The sequence below is a fragment of the Hirundo rustica genome, chromosome 3 (genome assembly GCF_015227805.2).
Source record: "Hirundo rustica isolate bHirRus1 chromosome 3, bHirRus1.pri.v3, whole genome shotgun sequence".
NCBI classification, from domain to species: domain Eukaryota; kingdom Metazoa; phylum Chordata; class Aves; order Passeriformes; family Hirundinidae; genus Hirundo; species Hirundo rustica.
In genome coordinates, this window is record NC_053452.1 from 83,105,813 (window position 1) to 83,129,131 (window position 23,319).

Below are 23,319 nucleotides of genomic sequence, written 5' to 3' on the forward strand. Positions count from 1 at the left end.
CAGCACATTTTCAATGCTTATTCTATTTCAAACTACTCAGATATGACATTAATAGTTACCTTCTCTTTCTGTCACAAGACTTGCATCCACTTTGGTTTTGAGAGTTACAGTTGAATTGGTAGCTGTTTCTGAGCTGCCCTCATCCAACATCTGCAACTGTAAAGCTGCTTTTTCTTGTAAGGACTAAAGAACATAAAAAGCATCTTAAAGAACCAAAGGTAAACTCAAGAGTAGTATCCAAAGGACATTTCCTTAAGGTAATTAAATGGCAGGTGCAATGCAAAGCAAACATGCTTCAGGGAACTGTGCAGGTTACACAGACAAGTATTACTGATGCTTATTTTAAATACATCAACATTTTGTATTTCCATAATCCAGTTTCTATTATAAAGGCCTAAATGCTTTCTATTCTGAAATTTTCTTTTAAGGCATGGGGACATGAAAATGTAAGTCGTAGTAAAGCAAGACATTTGTTTTTTGATGAAAACAAATATCTATCAAAAGCTGTAGTTTATAGCTCCACAGAGCACTATACCTTAGTTGAATGGACTTCATTAAGTAGGGTACTTCCCATGGTAAAATTCATGACTACAGCTTGAAAGACGTCCTGTAGTCAAGTTGAAATCTGTTTATCCCCTCCTCATGAATGACATTCCTAACACCACTCCCATTGCTCCCATCAGATATACTGTGCAGAGAAAGCTTTTTTTAATGCCCTATAATGCATAACAGTTTTCAAGTTTAAAAGCCACAATGAATGTTTCTATTCACAAATAATCACTTAGAGGGAAACCCTACATTATTTCTTTCTTGCATTGAAAAAGGTGTTATTTTCCTTACTAATATCATAGGATAGCTAGAGTTCCTTTTGTGTATTTAAAAAATATTTAAGTTACCTGCAAATCTCCCAGGCTGTATGAATCACGCCCACAAGGTTTCAGCTCTGATGGTGGAAAAGGTGCAACAAAGGCTGTTTGTTTGGAGCTGGACGTTTGCCTGTTGAAGTAACATTCTTAATTACATCACGTGCCAACACAGTGTGGCAATGGCCTTTTTTGTGAATGAGATGAAAAAAGAAGTTGTGTGAAGACTTTTGCCTACAAGCTTCAAATACACAAAAAAGCAAAGAACTCCTACAAAATGAGAATTAAAAAATATTCTGAAAGTTACAAGACTGTCTTGTCTCTTATATATATTTTGAGCTAAATTATTTCCACTTTAATTTCCATTTGTTTTGAGCTTACTGATTAGCCAGAACATGCCTTCTCTCCATCTTTACATGCTTCATACAAAGAATCTGCATAGTAAGATCAGAAGTAGGTTACTGCAGTACCTGCTGTAACTATAATGACTATTTTTCTCTATCCTTCAGGTCAAATGGAACATTAACATCTGACATTTCCACTATCCAACAGAAATGCTATTGAAAAGTGTTAAAATCTGTGGGGCTGTAGGTAAACCCAATAACCATACCTCTTCATAACACTAGCCGTGAGTGGGACATCTGAATCCTCCATGTCATCAGCATCGTCAGCTACTAGGGTGACAGGAATCCTCCCAAATGGACAAATCTTAGAGCAAATTCAAAAGTTATCAGGTGTGTAAAGCAGAATAAAGAGTTTAAGATTTTAAAGAAAATGTTACATGTTGTACCTGGCTAGATTTGTTTAGTGGTCTCAATGGATTGTGGTAATTAACTAGGGCACCCAGTTCCTGTGACTTCTCTTCCCTATAAGAAAAAACAAACTCAAACAAAAAAATCCACAAAACACACAACACTGTAGTGTGTGTGTGTTTAGTTTTGGTTTAAATGAAGTTATAAGATATTAAATAAGAAATTAAGACATTACCTAAATAAAGATCTGGTAACAGTAGAGGAATTTTCACTAGAATCATTCTTTTTTAAACTTCTGTGATTTCCACCTATATTCTGAAGTCCAGACTCCTGTGTGCTTGATACTGAAGGGAAAATAGCTAGAATGATTCAGATATCAGATAATTTCAACTAAATTATTCTAAGCAATTAATTGAGTTAAATTAAACCAGCTGATTTCATTGATAGCAAATTTGAGAGTGGTCATATAAACTGTGCAAGGTCAGGGAGTATCAAGGCAGACAAATAGCAAAATAGCCCATTCACCAGCCCAATCTTAATCCAGAAGAGAATCTTGCTTGATTATTGAAGACTTAGATGAAGTTTTATAAAGTTGTATATTAATCTTAAAATGAAATGTCAAGTCAACTTAATAAACTTTGTGGAAGTATATATTTCAGATGTACTTTAGGGTAAACACAACCCGAAATCAAGTTTTTTGAAAAGTCATTCTAGAACCTCAAACCCACAAATAAACAGTTCAGAACAACACTGTCTTCCACATTATTTTTCCCTACAGGTGAAGGGAAGGTCATTTCTCAAAGACAGAGACCACAAGAACTCAGAATATACTAATGAAAATGTATCGACACCTTAATGAACACACATTCGTGTTACAACAGTTAAATTTTTCATTTAGGGAACAATGTGGAGTACAAGCTATTTTAAGCACCTTCAGATAAACAATAATCTCTCGAACTCAGCCATTTTCCTGAGGAATCTTTTTTTAAAAAATTAAATTAATATCTGGTTATTTTGATTGCAATCTCTTTAATGCTACAAGATTTTTTTAAAAAAGACAGACATCAAAGAACATATTTTAAAAAAACAATCAAGGGCAACAGGAAGTGTTCAAAGCCAGGCTGAATGGTGCTTTGAGCAACCTGGTCTAGTGGAAGGTGTTCTTGTCCCATAGCGGGGGGATTGGAACTAGATGATCTTCAATGTTCCTTCTAGCCCAAATCATTCAAAAACTCTTATTATATAATATGATCTTCTACATCACATAGGCCTTGTGTTCCATCAGTATAGGAAATTATCTGCTTGACCCACAAAATTCATGGCTATCCACAGCCTTCCACAAAAGCACAATTTAAGGACTTTTTTATATAGCACTTATCTTAACATTTTTAAATTCATATTAGCTCATTCAAATGGATTTTACTTTTTTAAAAATTCTCCCATATCCCTCTTCTACTTTCAGCCAGAAGTCAGACTTCTGGTAGATGAACAGTGCAGTATTAGTTATTTCTAGTACTTATTGCTTTATAAACTACTTACTCCAATAGACCAAACCACTCATGTAAATAAGACAAGTGCCTCAATGTACAGTGTAGTTTTATTACCAATCTAGGATCATCACCATCTCACAAATGCATCCCATGCTTTTTTCCCAAACAAAGATTTTCCTTTTTTTTTAACCACCAAGCTGGCCACTGGACTCTCCCATCCAGCTGGTGATCTAAAATACTTTCATTCCTTCACAGTCTAAGACAGCCTATCTGCTTCTCATGATACTCCTGACCACAGCTGGACCCCATGACCTAAGGCTCTCTTCCACCCAAAACAGTTCTGCATTTTAATATTAAATACTAAACGTTTGACTGCACCTGGTATGTCAAATACTTTAGATTGCTGTGCATGAATGAAAGAGAAGAAAAGCTAATTAAACCAAGGGTTTCTAGACTTGATGCAGGGTTTATATTTGCATCACAACACTAACTACATATAACTGTCAAAAGCATTCTATATAATCTTTTGAAGCTGTGACTAAGTGCATTTATATATACAGCATTCATATTTTCAAATAAACTTTCAAAAGCAGCTCTTCAAATGGTAATACAAAACTGAAAACACATAACTGCCAATACACTAAAATAGCCTCTGTTGCTCCAGAGGACCATACAAATTTGCTTAAAGCCAAATTCAGTGATTTAGGCCATGTATATCCCAGAGTTTGAGATATTTCAAGTCTGGTGTTATTTAAAGATTAAAATTTAAAAGGTAAATAACTAAGTAAATAGTTAGCATTTCTCAAATACCTAATTACAAACTCATGAAAAAATAAATGAGCCTACTCTTGCTCCAAAAGTTCACTGCTTCCTAACTGGCAGGCAGGGTTTTGCCATGCATTCTCACATGTATTCCCTTAGCTCTGCAGCAGCAAGTCAATAATGTCAGCAAGAAATTGTACAATTCACAAAGGATATTCTTGGTATTCTTCAATTTAAGGAATATCTTAAATATACCTTAAAGACATCCTCCCTGTGGCACAGTACATCAGCAGTGGCATTTATGATGTCTATATCAAATTAACAATAAACTGAACAAGACAGAAAAGAGACTTTATTAAAAATAATGCCATAGGTGAATACTATTAAAAGGGTTCACCCCTGCTAGTGTTTCAAAGGTTGATTCAATAGGTACCAGGCAAACCTCAAACACCACTCCTGAAGATATATCCCTAAGGAAACTAAATCAGACCTATTTTACATTAATTCTGTCCTTAGACAATGCAAAAATGTGGAAGTGTTAGACATCACTCTTGAAAGAGCTACACACACTTCAGTGCTGAAGTCAAGCCATATTTTTTGCTTAATTCTACTCCAAACAAATCTATGTCTTGAAAGCCTCAAGAAATACCTGCTCCCTTTTTGAAGTTATATACCCAGCAATAAGGATCACTTAGGATTTATGATACGGCCAAGCACTTCAGTTTTGTACGGATAAACATATGGGTTTTGTCCAAAATACAGTTGAAACGGATTATTTTTCCTAGACTTGACTTCACTGAAATGACTGTAAAAGCTTCCCCAGTCTGTCACAAGATACACAACTAAACTACACACATATGGGTAGCTTGGAGGCTTATTTCAGCCCTGTTTCTTCTCTACCAACAGTAGCTCTTCACACTTAGAGCTGTCTGTTACACACTGCGGATGCCTGATGACAGAGGAACACCCTCTACAGAATTACAGAATCTACCCATCCCACTGCAAACTACAGTCACTGCACAGAAAATGAAAACAAGCACTGAAGGAATAAGACTCAGTACAGACAAATATATGTGTTTATTGGGCAATAGTCAGTTTGTATCTAGAAGGGACAAACACTAGTGATTTTTTTTCCAATCTAGAATCACAACATGTACAAACAAGCAGTATCTTATAAAACTGCAATTACCTGCAAAGTTCTCCTTCTCCTCATCTGAAAGTAATTGCTTTTTTTTCAAATGTAAGTTTTGCAGAGCAGTTTCCAACAATTCCATGGGAACAGCAGAGCACTCCACAGCTTTCTGAAGTATCTGCTTACACTTCTTCTCATTTTCTAAGTGGTAAGAAGTGCAGAGTTAGAAATCACAGAAGTAAAAAACAATTACACTGGGCCAAGGTCTTTTTAACGAGATGGTTACATTCCTGTTGTCTTCTATGCACTTTGCATAGTTCTATGAAGCCATTGTTCATCAGGGACACCTCCCCTTACATTGCCATTTAAGGAAACTGCCTGGAAATAGTTACAAGCAAATCACAAGTCAATTTTTCACATTAAATTGAATACCAAGTCACAAAATACATATTCTCAGTATTTTTTTTAGTGTTATAGGAACTGTAAGAAAATTCTATTCATTCGAAAATCCAACATTTTCTATAGTATCAAAGGAAATATGACCTTTGTGGACTTCCATTTAGATCTGATCAGGTAAAAGTTTTATTATGTATGTAGTCTAAAACATCCTAAATGGACTTAAAAGAAATCAAATTTAAAACCAGCTGTTGTTAAATAAAACATCACTACTCTGGACAGCATTACAGTTAAGAAAAGAGGAGAGAAAAGCAAGGATATTTTTTCATTATGGTTTTAGACATTACTAAAAATGCTATAAAAAGAACTTGAAGAGAGCTGGGATGGGAAAGGAAGTATGTTAATTAAACACATTGAAGCAGTCAATTTACATATGTAAACAGGTACACAGGCATCTATTTAAAAAGTCAAATAAGGGAAAAAGTGTACCATAACCACAATACTTTACTTGGTTTAAAAATCACATGGGCAAAATGATGCAAAGTTTTACTACAGCTGTCAATGCCCCTGAAACCCCAAATGTCCTTCCTCCATTGCAAAGCAGCAAAACATAAACCACGTTGTTTTTACACTCATGCCAGATATGCAGATACTTAAGTATTTTTCATAATACATTATAGTATATTTAAGAGCACCATGCCCCCTGCACTCAAAACTCCACTTGTAAATGATGCTGCACATCACTGCTGCCTGTAGTTCAGGCTGGTGGAAGTGCAGTATAGGTATCAGGAACTTAAGCTTTAAGTAACCTATTTCAGGAATATTAAATGGATGACGTCAAACACTGAAGCAAGGAAGCACCAAAATTAGATGAGCAACAATTTCATGCTAGTTTGTTAGAATTTGGTTTTTAACCATATAGTCAAATATTGGTTTTTCTCATGAATCATTAGTCCCTAAGAATCCTTAACCAGCATTCTGTGATTCTACCTTTGGCTATATTTAGTAACCACACATTGCTTCAACAAGACGCACTACTCGAAAGTATTCCTCCTAGTATTGTCTCTCATTGAGTAAGAAAGAACATGACATCAAACGTGTATGTGAAAAATTGACTGCTTCATCCCCCTTAACAGATGAGGATGCAAGGCACAAAATAAAGCCAGAACTATTTCTGAGTTTCCATCACATACCAGAAGCTTGAATCAATCACATTGTCATAAGATTTTAAATAGTCAAGAGTAGAGTTGTTTTATCTATGGTCATGAGTTCTGACCAATTCACAGCAAGTCATCCTCAAGAATACCACCCAAGGCACTCAAGTAAAGACAAGACCTCATCTGAGGTATTTAAATGAAATTGTAGTCAGTATTTAAGTTAAAAAAAAGCACAACCCACAAAGAAAACAATGGCACCTTTATTGTATCACTCCATTTCCAGGTCACTAATATTAAATTATTAAGAAATCAACATCAATTTGCCAAGTCTAATTTCACAATTTCAACTTGAGCTTTTATCTTGAGCAAAACTGAGCTAAAGAAGAGAAGGTGCAATTAAGTTTTTCTTCATGCAGAAGAAAATACTGGCAGGTGTGCAAGCACTGCTAAAATCACAGGGATGAAGAAGCAATAATGCATTACCCTCCTCCTTTCCCTCTGGCCTAAGTGGACACAGTGAAAAAGGAACAGTGCTCCTAAGTAACAATTTACAACTCACATGTTCCACTAATCCTCTTTGAGGCACCCAGCAGGGACACTGTAGCTCCATACACATTACCAAAGGACACCTAGATCAGCTCAAGGGTATCAGATACAAATCAGAGAGCACGCTGCAGATAGAACAAAGCCGATCATAAATGGCTTCTTTCCTTCAGGATTAGGACTTCATTTCAGGTTGATTACTTGCTGTCAAAGTAAGAAACTATTGCATGAACACATCCCATAGGTACAGGATGAATTTAGTCACTGGTAACCTGTGGTAACATTTCTACACTCTATTAAATTACACAATAGGCTTTATTACACTTATTTAACAATACCTTTGTTATTGCAGTATTAGTGTTTAATTATCTGTTTAAATAAGCATCCAGTGCTCACTAAATAAATAACTTCTCTTTACTACTGTTTAGAAGTTCAATACCACAAGATTGTATTAAAACAAGACTGGTCAAATAACTGACTGGTCAAATTACAGAGAAACTGTGTAATTTCAAGACACAAACATGCAGATTTTTGTCTTTTCCCATCCTGTACAGGAGACACTCATAAAACGTAACATGTATTTTGGGGGGGCAGTTGGTTCACAGCCTTTCCTGCTGCAATGACAGTCAATTTATCAGTTAAGAAAAACTAGAAAATCTGAGACAATAAATGAGTATCAACTTATTGATTTTTACAAAATGGCTCTGCCTCATGCACCACACTTTGAACATCTAAACTATATCCTAAAACACAGTTAAAAAGTAGTACTGAAGGAAAAATGTATAGAAAAAAATGTGCATTTTGGTTTAATAAAAAACATCCTCAATCTACAGATGCTGTTTGGCAGAAGACAGATTTTCTTCCACAAGCAAGCAAAGTATTTGAGCCTCACTCTTCAATGCAGGAAGAACCTTACTCAAAAGCCTTCCACTGCAAGATCTAAATTAGAAAAGCTGAAATTATTAACAACTTTCACCTGGTTTGAAAGGTAGTTCTAAAACAGAAAAAATGAACTGTGTGCATATTTTCATTTTAAAAATGAACACGTTCTCAGTAAATTTCAATTTAAAAATCCAGATTTCTTTCTGATTCAATACCTACCAGTTTCCTTACCAATTATGTACAGGAGCACAAGTTTAAAACAACAAAACTGAGAACTACACAGAACAGCAACACCAAAACACAGAACAGCAACACCAAACAAGTTTTTTTTACACACCTTGTGATAGCTCAAATTGTGCAAAAGCCACGTGCACAAAAGCAAATTTCTTGCAGTTCAGTCTGGCCAGATGAAATTGGTCCCGTGCCTCCTCTGGATCCTGAAGACTGTAAAGACAGCACATTCAGTTATATAAGGTGAAGAGCCTGAAAAGGATGAAGTTTTATGTGCCTGATGAAGCCTTTAAATAACTTTGAAAAAGCAATCCACCTATAGGCTAAAGATGTTCCTCTCAGAGCAATCAGTGAACTACAAACAAGCAAAGAATTTTAAATTCTAACAATTGAAAAATGTCAAGCTGGACCCTGACAAAACTCAAGGACTCAATCCTTAAGCTCCTTCACATTTCATAGTTCATTTATTTTAGGCAATTTTAAGCCTAGTGTTACATTCAGCCATAGATTGCTGAGCAGGTTAATGGTTACACACAGCACATCAACATTTAAATATTCAAGAGCAACTACAGCCTATGCAAATACCGGTCAAGATACAAAATCTACATCACTATGAAATACATTAATGTTACATTTCAACTGACATTAAAAAAAAGGAGCTTAATATTTTTATCAGTAACATCCATAATCAAGGAATAAAGGAAATCTTTCCTAAGTTCCCTCTTGCTCAACAGGTACACAAAGGCACCACTTAGAAATGGGAAGAGCGAAAGATCTATGACATGATTCAATAAAAAGTACAGGAAAATACAACATGGAAAGGAAAAGAACATATTTCCAGTAGAACTCTGTGGAATTTTGAATCTGAAGGGGGCCTGCAGGGAAGCCAGAAAGGGACTTATTATCAGGAACTCTAGCAGCAGAACTAGGAAGAGTGGATACAAAATGAAAGAGGAAAGTTAGGCCAGGTGTTAGGTAGAAATTCTTTACTGGGAGGGTGGTGAGACACTGGAACAGGTTGCCCAGGGAGGTTGTGGATGCCCTAACCCTGGAAGCATTCACAGCCAGGCAGGAAAAGGCCTGGAGCTACCTGGTCCCTTCCTACAGCAGGGGGGGTTGGGACTAGATGATCTTTTAGATCCATTCCAATCACTTAACATTCTACAATTCTACAATCAGAACAAAACAGTGTTGATGGCAGTAGATACTGCTTATGAAGTTTGATTTGCTTTTCCACCTTGCTTAGGTAGAACATTTGGGAGAACAGCAAACAATTCTACTGAAAAGCATATTTCTTCTCCCACCCATCAGAGCACCTATCAGTGTCGCTTAACTTGCACTATCAGTATTGCTTTACTTGAAATAGCTAAAAAATAAACCAGAAACACTCTACAAAGTCACAAGATGAGAAGATTTTCTTTAACAGAAGCTCAAACCAAGTAAAGGCAAAATATATAGGATGGGACAAACTGACATTCAGGAACAGGAAAGGCAAGTGTAGAACACCAGGGAAATTTCAAACAAAAAAAATTATGAGCAATGAGAGTAAGTTATGAGCAGTAAGTAAACATACCAAACACAAAAGATCCAAATAAGTAGCCACTGATTAATTTAATCTCCAAAAATTACAGACAGTCAGCACTATTGGTTTTTAGATCCAATCAGCCAAAAGCAATTTCATTGCTGGTGAGATTACAGAGGTAGTTCATAAACACAGTTTCATATAAATAATTGATATAATATGCTCCTCTGGACAAGGAAGTATTAACTTATAAAAATTATTAAGAATAAGCTAGTATTTGAAAGCAATTTCCAGATGAGGAACCATCGTTTAGGGAGATGCTTATAGTCAAGTTCCAGTGGGATTGATGCTGTATGAGATTTTGGTGGGTACATTTTTTAAAAGGGATTTGGAGTGGGTAGCTCATCTTTTTAAAATAAATTTTTATTACAGACATGTCAGGAAACCTGACTGATGGTATTTGCCAATTAAAGAATATGCAGCAGAATACAAAAAGAGCAGATCTGAGCTACCTGGTGAGATAGGTAGATTCTGTAATGTTGGCTACTAAAGTAGAAGTTCTTTTAGTATAGCTGTAGAGTGCATTTTAGTAGTGAAACAAGACAGACTACTCTCCAAAGAAGATCCTTAGAGGCCTGTAGCAGTGAGACAACTGAAGACATTTCAGTGAGACACCACTAACTAAAACTGTTCATACTATTAATGCATTAGCAAGCTACTGACAGCACCTTTGGTTTTGCTTTCTGCAATACATCATGCAGAATACTGAACATAGCTCTTTCACACATCTTAAAAGCATCCACCTTTCAAACCATATTCTACAGATCAAGTGAAAATAGGTCCAAGTCATTAGGGAGGTAGGAAATAATCTTTCTGAACTTAAACTCTCCTACAAGATAACACATATGACTTGATCACTATTAGAATTCCCACAAACTAGGATCCAGAAGCCTATATACAGTTCCTGCTCTGAGGAAAAGCAATTAATTTCTGAATAAGGACATCATCTTGCAATGTCTCTTTAAACCTTTCTGGAAGAGATTCTTTACTCCACTAACACAAAAACACCTCCCCTTTTCAAGATACTAAAGATTCACTCCTGTTTCTTAACAGGAGATTCAACAGATTACATCCACTGTGTGCTTTTAGTAACAGTGATGCAGCAAGATCCATGCAAATGGAAGTGCAGAGAAATACATATTTATCATACTGCAAAATGAAATCATATGCCAAGAAGTCAAATAGGGGAAGAACATACAAGAAGATTAGCTATGTTCACTGGAAGATCACCTGCTCAGCTCTACTTGTTACATTGCTCCACTTTTTAAATACAGCTCTTCAAAAATATTTGCTATAATAATAATTCAAGTAAAAGGACCCCTTATTAAAAAAATTCTATTATAACCCTGTCCCAAATTATGCCTGAACACATCTGAGCAACAGGACTCCACACTGCTCGAATTTGGACTGAATAAAGCAATAAGCGACCACAACCAAAACTAATTTTCAAAGTGTGAAACTAGAGAATAATGTTCCAAGACATTCTTCCTATCCTAAGGCAGTAATTTAATCAAACTGTGATGAGTCTTTTTTATTAAGAGAGAAAGCACACTAAAATAAAGCTCAAAAAAGGATCTCATGCTATTCTCCCTTGTATTTTACATAGAAAACCAAGAAAAAAGGTAGTGTTTTAACATCTCTAAATCAAATAGCTCTAAACAGTCATGTTTATTAGCACGTACAAGAAATGCAAGTACTGTGGAAACAACAGATAAGCTGACTAAGCAAAGCTCCTTCCTTCAAGGAACCAGAATGATAGCATCCACACTCAAAATGATAGTTTGTTGCAGAAAACACTAATGAAACAAGGTACTGTTATCTTAAGTCAAAAACCAATGAGTTCTCATATTGAAAATTTATACTTACGCTTTCAACTCAGCAAATCTCACAAGGATGCGAGCATAGCTCTCATCTTGACTATACTTTTCTGCAGGTAATGCAGTCACTGCTTGACTGTAACGACCAATGAGTCTATTGAGTAGGCTAACATCCATCTGAGGAACACCCTTTTTCTCTAGTTTAAGTAAAAAACATAGCCAATCTTCTGGATTATTTGTTGTCATCATTATTTGATTGACAGTTCCAGAGTTATCTGACAAAAACAAGGAGCTTGATTAAAATAGCAGCAAACATGTACAGCAGAAAACACTTTGTATAAGCTTTTGTGCAAGACAGTTACTGTTTTTTAAAAGAGATTAAAGCAACAGAGCTAAGAAATAATGACAGATGAAATTAACTCTGTGGTCATTAAGATTGATGATACACTAAACTCGAAATCCTTTCAGTTAATGGTTCTTTCACTCAGTCTAGACTAAGATCTTTTGCGTAAGTTGCAAGAGAATAACAAAAGCAAATACCTGTTGTATCAGCTGAGATTTTAGTATAATTAAATTCATCTGTGATGTTCTCTTCATTTCTGTATTTGTTTTTCAAGTTTCTAACTCTATTCATGATTGATGTAATCTGTGGCAATCCTCTTTCACTTAGGTCTGTCTCCTCCATCTGCAAGACACAAGGTTAAGAAACCATGAAGTTACTGAAGAACCCTGTTGTAGCTCACTTTGATTGGAATTACCATGGGAAAGCCTCTCACGTATAATGAGAGGAGCTTGAGACTCAACCACATTATGTAACAAATACTCTATTAAGCCTTTGTCAATGTAGTTATACAAGTAAACTTGTCAGATGACAACTTGGACAAATAAAAAGAAATTGGGACTTAACTGACCCACCCAAATCCTAATCCATGCTCCACAGTAGCCCTCTCCAAGAAGGTATATTCAACATTTTAATAAAATGGGAAGTACGATGTGTTGCCTGAAATAGCTTCCAGTCCATTGCATTAAATCACATTCTGTACTCATAATTAGGCTGGCTTTAGTTTAGCACATTGTTAATCCAAGCTCCTTGCCACAGGTTACAGCAATTAGTTCTCACAGCGGGCTAAGCAGAAAGGAATTCACATTCTCTTCTGCTCAAAGGACAAAGACAAGTGACACCTATTTTTAAGTTCCTGAAAGGGGGTTTAGAGATGCAAAGACTTCTTACAGGAAACTTAAGCCAAATCCTCAACGTTCTGACAGTTTATCATCAGCTGGAATAATACATGAATATAGCTGGGAAATAAGAATCTAGGCAATCTGAGCAGAGCAAGACTGCTTAAATAAACTTAAAAAGCCCTAATGATTTCTTCCTTTTCTGCCTACAATAAATATTTTTCCCACATCAATATTCCATGCATCTAATGAACATGAGAATTATAGTAAAAACTGTGGTGAATTTAGTGCATTTTCAGGGAATTTGATGTCCCAATTAGGGTGAAGCTGGGCACGGAAACAGGGAAAGTAATGCACTTCAGAAACATTAAATAGGTTCAAAGAAAGACTAAATTTAGTTTTACAGTGAAATATTGGTCTGTTCCTCTTGTACTTGTATATAACAAATCAACAAAAAGCTGCTAAAGGGCTAGAAACTTTAGATCTACTTTAAAGTGAATTATTGCTAGAGAAGGAATTGAATGGAATGAAATTCATCTGCCTTTAACCCCACAATCTAAAAAATACACCAGGCACCACTCTTAGAAAGTCTCACAAATAATTTTTAGAGTATTATTCACCAGAAGCTGGCAACTCTTTAAAAGCAGCAGGCTCCCAGCTTTCCCCAAGTGAAGAACAGAAATCAGAAAGATTATCATGCTTACAAGAGCTTGCTTATAAGGCATGTTTCATGTTCATCCTTAACTAGGTATGGGCCACCAACAATGCCAAGCCTGCTCTTGGCTACACAGAAGTGGTGTTTTGTAGGTCCAAAACACAGTCTTGCTGTGTAAGTTCCAAGACTTAGTCCAGCAAAAGCACCATCCACATTACCACTATGAAGAGGCCTTAGCACCTTAAGGGTCTGGAGATACACTCAAATAGCCTCAAGCAAGACCTACGATGAAAGAAAGCACAAAATCCCATGAAAGCTAAAGACTGTATGCTAAATCAATAGTATCTGAAATACTATTTTTGTTTCACTGAAAAAGAGACAAATAAAGGAATCCCTCTCTCATTTGCATTGAAAAATGAATAAATTTTAATTTCAATGCTTGTTTGGAACTTGCTTTAATATCTATTTCTCCCTCAGAGTAAAGTTGGGCTGTTCTGAGAGTGGATCTGTAAACTGCCCTATCTTTTGCAGCTCATGCTACTAAAAATTAGAGGGGATTACTAGAGCAAATGCTCATGTGCCATTCTACAGATAATACTTATTTATTTCATAAGGAAGATTTTAGGACACATTGCAGTTTCACCTTTTAAAAATACTGTAGAAAGGAAGGGACTACAGGAAATCCAAATCACCTCTTTATGGGTAAGAACACCCAGAGAGATCTGGTTTTCAACTCTACCCACTCCCTCAAAGTATGGATGAAGTCAGCTTCTCCAGAACGTGAAGCACCAAGACAACCAAAAGAAATTTACTTCATGTTAAGGAATACCACAGTATATCATTACAGTTGTAACTGCTAACAATTCCCAGGTGGATTTTGGATTTCTTAAACATAGTTTTTATATTTCCCTCACCAATGTCAAAGGTTCGTTATTCTTCCTGCAGTGATAGCTTCCCAAATGCAGTAGACAAGCAGAAAAAATAAATTTCTGTATAAAAATTGATCTTAAGTCTCAACAATACACATCAAACTTACATTTCTGGTGTGCTGTTTAACTGCTCAAGGTTCAATACGTTATGGAGAAAAACTCTCCTGAAGAATGGATATGCCTTGTCAAAAAGGTAAGATGGATGAGGGCCAGACTACCTCAGATGATCCCAGGAACCCAAAGGCAAGAAATGACATTCTCCATCCTGAAGAAGTTCCTGTGTATCAAAAATTGATGGGTTAAACATTGAAAGCTTACCCTGTAAGCATTCCTAAATCTTCATATACCAGAAATACAATTTGCATCAAAATCAATTAAACTATTCCTAGTTAGTAATAAAAACACAACAGAAAAAAAGCGTAAATACAGCTTTTTGAATGAGGACAAGCACTTCCAAATGTGTCAGCTTGCTCTAACTTTCAGAGACTAAAAAGTACACTAAGAGCATAATCATCTACAAGTCATGATTTGCCAGCAATCTTTCTACTGATGCCAGTGTTCAACCACAAGCAAGTATTCAAAGGTTCGTTTTTACTTAATCTGCTGCATAATTACTCTTAAAGAAATAATTTGCCATGAATTTCCCTGATGTTTATATATATACACATATATTTAAAATCTGACAACAGCAAAGACCTAAATCAATCATATGCTGATACAAAGGCACTAAATAAGGATCCGAGGTCATAACCGCAACAGCTACACTGCCAGCATACCTGAGATCTAGAAATGCCTACAGGAGAGAAGGTTAGGGACAGGAAACCAGGGAACAGGGAGAACAATGCAAAGATCAGGAAGAATTACCCCTATATAAAGTAGCTGAAATAATTTCAACCCCTCGTACAGACCCAACGAGCCAAAGGACAGAGACTTCAGAGCAGTAAATGGAAAAAGTGGCAGTACAGCTTAGCCGTAAAATTCCACGTCTAACACTCAAAAATACTCACTGGTAATACAAAGTAACATCATCCAGTCTTGAAATACAGTATTTGCTGTATTACACTACTTGTTCTGTTTATGCCCTCTGTGGAGGAGAGGTAAAATGACACCTGTTTCTGAAGTACCTACCCAGACTTTAAAAAATACAATCTATAAAAGTGCATGATCTTTCTTGTGTTTTGTTTACAAGTCCTAAATCAGGATTTTTCTTAAAAGGAAAAAACTCCTAACACTAAGAAAAAGCGCCATCGATGTAGAAAACATAGCAATACTAACGAAGAAATAAAATAGAAGAATATTAAATTCTGTGTAAGACACAGAAAATATAAGACTCCAAGATGCGAAACAGGGCTAAGTAAGAGAGACTGAACAGCAGCAGAGCAGCTGAGACAATGTGGCATAAACAAAGACCGTGAGGCGGCGAGAATGAGGTGGCGAGGGAGGCGAGAAAACACAACCAACTTTCCTCGCCCTCAGGGCGGAAGCCCAGCGCAGCCGCAGCCCCGGAGCTGCCGAGGAGCCCGGCCCAGCTCCGCCACGGCCTCACCGCAGGCCAGAGCCCCCACTGACCCCCCCACCCACCTTCCCTCACTCCGGTGCTCCCTGGACCGGTCCCTTTTCTTTTCCCTCGCCGTCTTACCCAGCCCGGCCCGGCCGCTCTCACCGAGGCCGCCGCCACTGCGGGGCCGGGACGCGACTCCTCGCGAGCGCGTTCGCGCGCTGCCTCCGGTTTGAATGTGACCGACGCCCCAAGAGAGCCCTTCCCATTGGCCGGAAGGCGGGAGGAAGCGAGCGCTGATTGGCCGCAGGAGGCAAACACGGGCGGGCGCGTGTTTCCATTGGCCGGTGTCTGGGCCGTGAGCGGCGGCCGCGGGCCCCAGCGCCCCGGCGGGGCCGAGCGGAGGGGCGACTGCGCAGGCGCGCCGGGGAGGCCGCGGCCCGCTCCTCGTTACGGACGGGCGGCGCGGCAATGGGGGAGCGCCGACTGCCTCAAGTTATGTGTCTGAAAATGCTTTCCTCGTTTGGCCATAGCCGGTTATGGTTTGAAGCTTCATTTAGCTGTAACGGAGTAGCTGGGCTGTGTGTCCTGAGTAGCTCCTGAAGATTACATCTCCCCTCTACCTTTTCCTCCGGGGGATCTTTCATAAGCCGATCCGGTATCTGCAGTGTGCCTAAGGCTGCTATAAGCAGCTCCTTCTCTGAGCTGTCCCGTTCTTGGATTGTAGTAACCAGAACACACTGAGCAGAGCAGTTCGGTCTCTTGGTTTGCATTCTTGGTGTATGCAGTAATTTGTATTCTTTGCAGCTGTATGGTTCTTCTGATGCTTTTAATGTATGCAATATTATATTTGTTTTCAAGATTTGTTTTCAAGATTGATAGCACATTATAAAAATCAGTGTGTATTTATGCCTTATTAATTTGATAAGTTGCTAATCAGTTGCTTTCCATAGACATCACATGTGATGTCTAATAATAAGATACTTTCACTGGCCTTTCATTGACATTTATATCATTATTCTTTATTCATCTACTTTTTAAGTATCTCATCTCATCTAATCTAGTGATGCAGGCTCACTCTACACTCAACAAAAAGATTTCAACAAGGAAATTTAGTCCAAACACCTTTTTTAGAATGTAATGGAAGATCCCATGGAGGTCTCTGTGTTTCTCTACTAAATAAAGAACAATGCTGATTCTCAGCTAAGGCTAAGTGAGATGATATTTTTTGGCATTGCCTTACTCCTCCGTTTATATACACATTTTTGGTGGGTTTGTTGTGTTGATGGTCTTGCATTCCACCAGAATCCAAATGTAGTGAATATGTAAAGAAACAGCACAAGTTGCATGAATCTTCTCTGCATCTGGCTTCACTTGAGAGACATAGAGGTAGATTATTTTATTAGCAGAGTTTTGATGGTTGTTAAAGGCGAGGAAAGTTGTATTCTTCTAGTGAGTGAATAATGCCATAAGGAGCTGTCATTAATTTCTGTAGCTGTGACAAGAAAACTTGATACCGTATACATTCCTGGCAAAATCAAAATAAATAGGAGAAAGAAAATGGGATAGATCTTGGGGGGGAAAAAAACGCAAACAAACAAGAGAAAAAGAGTCAGAGAAAGAAAGGCTGTAATACTCATAGAAAAAAGTAAAGGAACCTCCATTTAGTATTCTGCAACAAAACATAGAATATGCATGGGTTTTGGATGGTTGGTAGAACCATTCTTTATTTGCTTATAAATGTTTATGCTTCTCATTTTATTTAATATAAAGTCATAGATACATAGGGCATTTAAGAGGTTTATGAACTGAAGTCTCCACTTAAAGGTAATTCCACTTTGAATGACCAAAGTGAATTGTGAGTTGCAAAAACAAGTACTAGACTGGATAACAACCAAAAGGAGAAAGAGGTCAGTCTTTTGTAATGGGACACTGTCAGGGGAATCTTGTTTGACTATTATAAATACCTCATCATATGGTAGGACTTTGTATCCAGTTTGGATAATGATATTGCAAATCTAAATGTAACAAAGGTACAGGTGAGTCACAAAGTCATTTTTCAAATGTTGGTAAAATCTTTATACCACACTAAGGTGTTTTCGGTGATAGATATAAGAGAGAGGCCTTCCTCTTGAAAAATTGGCAGTTACTAGCCCATCCTCTCAATTTGGTACTTGAGGTTTAATGTCTGAAGCCTATGAAGGGCTTACCTTAAAAAAAAAAAAGTAGACAGACATTCGGTGTAGCTGATTTGGTGGAAAGTGCATTTGAAGAAAGCTTTGCTGACTATTTCATGGACACCATCTACTGAGATATCTGGACTATCCCTGACTCCCAATGCATTGCTACGAGCTGTGGATGTCCATGAGAAGAAGCCAACAAACATTCTAGATGACAGTCACCTCAATAACTGAGTTGTCCTGAAAGCAATGAGTAAGTAACAACTACTAAAATTTCAAGCAGCAGAAATAATCACCAGATGTCATGTATTCCCAGTCCTCCTACATCTTATGTTTCCGTGACATACTACCTATTTGTCACTACTGACTACTTTGAGATTTATGTGTAATTGTTTTGTTGGTTTTGTGTATCAGTGGATCTTACCCCATGGCATTTCTTCAGTTACAGATTGGATGCATTCTTTGTGGCTGGACTTGGAAAGTAAACTTTTTTCCTATATTGATGGGCGTATTTAATCAATAAAATAATGAGAACCATTGCTCTTTTGGGCTTCTTTGTGTTGTCTGATTCCAGTTTCTGCTGAAGGTCTATAAAATGCACAGTTTTTCATGGACACAAAATACTGATGTAGAAAGGAAGTGTCAATAAGAAGTGTTCAAGCTGTTTGTATCTGGAAGGATGCCTCGGGGATTGGCTGTAACAGTGATGTGCATATTATATTGGTGATTTTAATTTTTTGCTGATTAACTTGACACAAAGATGGTGTTAAGGCCGCAGGCAAATGATCAGGCTCTTGACTAGGGCCTGGATGGAGGTTAGGCTGACTGAGGGGAGGTGGAAATATAGAAAAGGTAATGAGAAATTGCTCAGGATAACATTGTAAGCAGCTGATGAAACCTTCAGATCAAACTGTAAAAGTTGGCCGGATCTCACATGTTGTTATGGAGGAGTTGTGTGAGGGACAGCTAAACTTCACAGGTATTTGAAGTGGAATATTTTGAAAAGGTAATCTTTCATGTATCAGGATCATATACCATGACGGGCACCTACATAAGCACATCAAGAATACCACCACCACAAAAGTATGAGATCACTTGGGTAACGGTGCCAGCCATACCAGATGTGAATGTAGATTTATCAAAACTAGGATCAGTGGAGAAAAAGGAATTAGAGGTGGGTTCTGTATGGAGGAGACTGAGACAGAGAAAAGCAGGCACAATACTCAGTCATGTCCCTAAGTGCCACATGGTCCTTGTTTTGGCTGAGATAGAGTTAATTATTTTGCTTATAGCTGGTAAAGTGCTGTGTTTTGGATTTAGTAGGAGAATTGTGTAGATAGCGCCCTGATGTTTGTTGCTCAGTAGTTCTTACCCTAAGTAAAGGTCTTTTCAGTTTCTCATACTGTGCCAGTAAGGAGTGGCACAAAAAGCTGGGAGGGAGCATGAGCGGGACAGCTGAGCTGGACTGGCTGAAGGAGTATCCCATATCTGAGAACATTATGCCCTGTGTATAAACTGGGAGGAGTTGGCTGGAAGGGCTTCATCTCTGCTTAGGGATGGGACAGGCATTGGTCAGCAGGTGGTGACCAATTGTATTGTGCATCACTTTGTCCTCTTAAGTTTTATTTCTCTCTGGTTTATATTTGTTTTTTGTTTTTTTTTGTTTTTTTTTTTTTTTTTTTTTTTTTTTTTTTGCATAAAAATTATATTGTTATTTTTATTTTATTTTACTTAAATTATTAAACTGTACATATCTCAACCCATGGGTATTACCTTTTCTTTCCTGATTCTCTTACTCATCCCAGCAGTGGTGGGGAGCAGTGAGAGATACTGTGGTTAAGCCATAACAGTCCTTAACAGTTCTTTTTGGCTCCCAATATGGGGCATGATGTCTTGAGATAATGACAAATCTGACTAGAATGTGTTAGAACAATTTTATTATAAGCATTTGTTATATTAGTTTAACAGTCACTGGGCACAATGTTGATTTATTTGCTCTCAAAGTTGGCATGCTTGTTCTTTCAGTTGTGCTACATCATACCTTACTTGCAGTATCTCACCTGTGGGAACTGGGCTAAGGTTTTCACGTTGCTGTACTTTCTAACACCGGGTTATGATATGACAGAACCGCTGGTCGTGAAACAAATTTAGTATTTTTACTCAGCATCATTCTCACCACTGTACTTTGGGAGCCATCTATTGGAAACTATTAATAATGATAACTTTTTTACCTACCATGCGCTGTTCATCACTATTCAGTACTCTACAGGGAAGAAGAAGTCTCTGGACCAGAGAACAAAACAACAGGCACTGTGGTTACCCCAGGCCCAGGGACAGACACCAGGGCTAATCCAACTCCTTTGACAGGCACAGCAGCTGAACTTGAGAGCCAACCCGTGCTAGTGTCAGTTGTTCCTGCACACAAGAAGAAATGGACATGAAAGCTCACTTAGTAAAGGACAAAGCAGGGTTATTGAAAGAACAGGAGGAAGAAGCAGAACAAGAGGTAACTCCTTGATCCCTATCTGTGGTGATCTGCAGGATGTGTGAAAAGATTTCAGCCATCATTCAGATGAGCACATTGTCACTTGGGTGCTCCAGTGCTGGGATAATGGATCTAGAGGCTAGGCTCTAGACTCTAGCCTGGAGTTAGAGGGTAAGGAAGCCAAGCAGCTGGGATCACTTTCTAGGTAAAGGGAGTATCGATAAGGCAGATGGAAAGGGGAACACAAGTCCTCAGCCTGTGGTGGAGGTGATTCCTGTCAGGTGTGAAGGAAAGGAATCCCTTCAAGAAAGACAAGTATCCAGTACCTTCAGGAATTAGCCATGCTAGAGATGATTTATTCTGACCCAAACAATATGCAGTCACCCACAGATCGAGATGAAATCTAATGTACATGTCCCATGTGGCAGAAATTTGTACAGAATGCACGGTCTGCATATGCCACCTCATTGGCAGTAATTACCTGGAAAGACAAAGAGGCACTGATGATGGATTAAGTGGCTCACCAACTCTGGCAATATGAAGAAAATCTTTCTTTCTCCCTATGAACTTGCATCTTGGCTGTAGAAAACCTGTCCAAAAGTGGGGAAAACTTGCAGGAGTTCCGGCAACAAAAAGAGAATAAGGCCTGCTCCTCACCTGTACAGACCAGTATCTCAGCTATTAGCTGTGAGCATTCTTTTGCTCAAGGGGGAGGATATAGAGGGTGTACACCACAAGATACGCTGTGGTTTTTCCTGTAGGACCACAAAGAAGACATGAGGAAATGAAATGGAAAATCTGCCTTGACTCTAGAGGCACGGGTACATGGGTTGCAAAGAAAAGTAATCACAAATGGGGATTCTTCCTCGAAAGTTGCTGCCCCAGTCCTCAGAGGGCAGTTCTCCAGTCAGAGTGGAAGGGCTGGTCTTACTTCTGATCCTGTGGGAATTAATTCTGATTTTACAAGTCAATGGAGTTATCTATGACCAGAGGGGCCCTGCCTGCAAACAGGTGAAAGAAGAGGACAGCCTGGTTTACTGGACTGTCTGAACCCCAATGGCCTGGTACATCAGATCCACGGGCTCTAGCAAATACCAGTGCACAGTACGCTAATACCATCAGATTACAAAGAGGCAGAATCCACCTGTATTTCTGGAGTAATGGGACATCACAGGATCTGTCTGTGTTGAAGGTTGAATTAAGTCTAACTGAGAATGAGTGGCAAAAACCCCCCTCTGTGACCGGCTCCCTGCATCTGCCCTGTAGACATCTCTGGAGGAAAAGAGTGTTGGTGGCCTTTCAGTATAGCTGCCTTGGAGCAGGAGGAAATTAAGCAGCTGTCTACCTTACCAGGTCTCTCAGAGAACCCTTCTGTAGCAGCATTGCTGAAGGCTGAAGAGCAGCAGGTGCTGATTCCTACCACTGCAGTGTATTGACAGTGTATTACTGCACCAACTGAGACTCCCTGATTCCCATCCATGATTCATAAACTGAAGAGTCAATGAGTGACGGGTGGGACTCACCCTTTAACAGTCCCATATGGACAGTGTGAAAGTCTAACAGAGAAAGGAGACAAACAATAAACTATCATGGCCTGAATGAAGTCATGCCACCACTCAGTGCTATCATGTCATACTGGACATGCTGGAACTTTGACACAAGTTGGAGTCAAAGGCAGCCAACAAGCATATCACAATTGACATTTCTTGTGTGTTTTTCTCGGTCCTTTGTCAGCAGAGCGTGGGACACTGCTCGGGGGGCATCCAGAACACCAGGGATCAACTGTCCTGGGAGTGGAAACACAGCCCTATCGTCTGCCACAGAGTGAGTCAGACTGCACTGGAACTCCAGAACACCTGTAGTGCATGGATGATAAATAATTGAAATTATTGCAAGTGGCTTGGTGGGCACCGCTGCCAGCTCCCTCAGTATCCTTGTGTCGATACTGGCCCTATAGACTTGTGTGTGTCTGTTTGGTGTAACAGGTTGCTGTTTCCCCTTGGGTTGTAGGGGCTTCGTTCTGCTCCTAGTCCCTTTGTTCCAGCTCAGGGGGCTGGGTACCAAGAGAACAACTGGTTTCACTATTGCAGACTGAGGCAAATGAGTAATTTAGTACCTCAGGCTTTTCCTTATCCCTTGACACTATGTTCCCCCTGCATCCAGTAAAGGTTGGAAAACATGAGGAAGAACTTCACTGTGTGGATGACCATGATTGGAACACATTGTCCAGAGAGGTTGTGGAGTCTCCTTCACCAGAGATACTCAGAACCCATCTGGACGCAATCCTATGCAAAGTACTCTAGAATGACCCTTCTTGAGCAGAGAGGTTGGACCAGATGATCCACTGTGGATCCACCTTGTCCATTCTGTGAGATTCTTTGAGATTCTCCTCAGCCCTCCTTTTGTTGGTATATTTATAGAAACATTTTTTATTGTCTTTTATGTCAGTAGCCAGATTAACTTCTAATTGGGCATTGGCTTTCTAATTTTCTCGCTGCATAACCCTGTGACATCCCTGTAGTCTTTCTAAGCTGCCTGCTCCTTCTTTCAAAGGTGATCTCTTTTTAACCCTGAGTTCCAGCCAAAGCTCTCTATACTGCCAGGCCAGATTTCCCTGCTGTCATCTTTTGGCACAAGGGAATGGCCTGCTCCTACGGCTATAAGAGTTCCTCCTTGAAGAATGTCCAACCAGCCTGGACTCTTTTGCCCTCAGGACTTCTCTTAGGGAATTCTGTAAACCAGGTTGACAATGAGTACAACAAACAAGATGATTGCTGACCTGCCCA

At 38.6% G+C, this 23,319-nt stretch overlaps 1 protein-coding gene across 6 annotated transcripts in view; it reads right to left on the reverse strand.

The window, feature by feature from the left end:
• Window positions 1-16,126, reverse strand: part of TTK (TTK protein kinase) — a 28,398-nt gene extending 12,272 nt beyond the window's left edge. Inside the window, exons 1-12 of one of the 6 annotated variants that reach the window (XM_040060338.1) lie at window positions 16,010-16,126; window positions 14,478-14,647; window positions 13,491-13,723; window positions 12,148-12,292; window positions 11,657-11,882; window positions 8,315-8,421; window positions 5,057-5,200; window positions 1,851-1,959; window positions 1,654-1,729; window positions 1,474-1,571; window positions 897-996; window positions 60-183 (exon numbers count right to left, since the gene is read on the reverse strand). In XM_040060338.1, the coding sequence (XP_039916272.1) occupies window positions 60-183; window positions 897-996; window positions 1,474-1,571; window positions 1,654-1,729; window positions 1,851-1,959; window positions 5,057-5,200; window positions 8,315-8,421; window positions 11,657-11,882; window positions 12,148-12,292; window positions 13,491-13,511 (1,150 nt within the window). In that variant the 5' untranslated portion in view covers window positions 13,512-13,723; window positions 14,478-14,647; window positions 16,010-16,126. Of the gene's footprint in view, window positions 1-59; window positions 184-896; window positions 997-1,473; window positions 1,572-1,653; window positions 1,730-1,850; window positions 1,960-5,056; window positions 5,201-8,314; window positions 8,422-11,656; window positions 11,883-12,147; window positions 12,293-13,490; window positions 13,724-14,477; window positions 14,648-15,951 lie in introns of all 6 variants that reach the window. The other 5 variants (XM_040060339.2, XM_040060340.2, XM_040060341.1 and 2 more) reach the window with 5 other exon arrangements.
• Window positions 16,127-23,319: the final 7,193 nt, after the last annotated feature.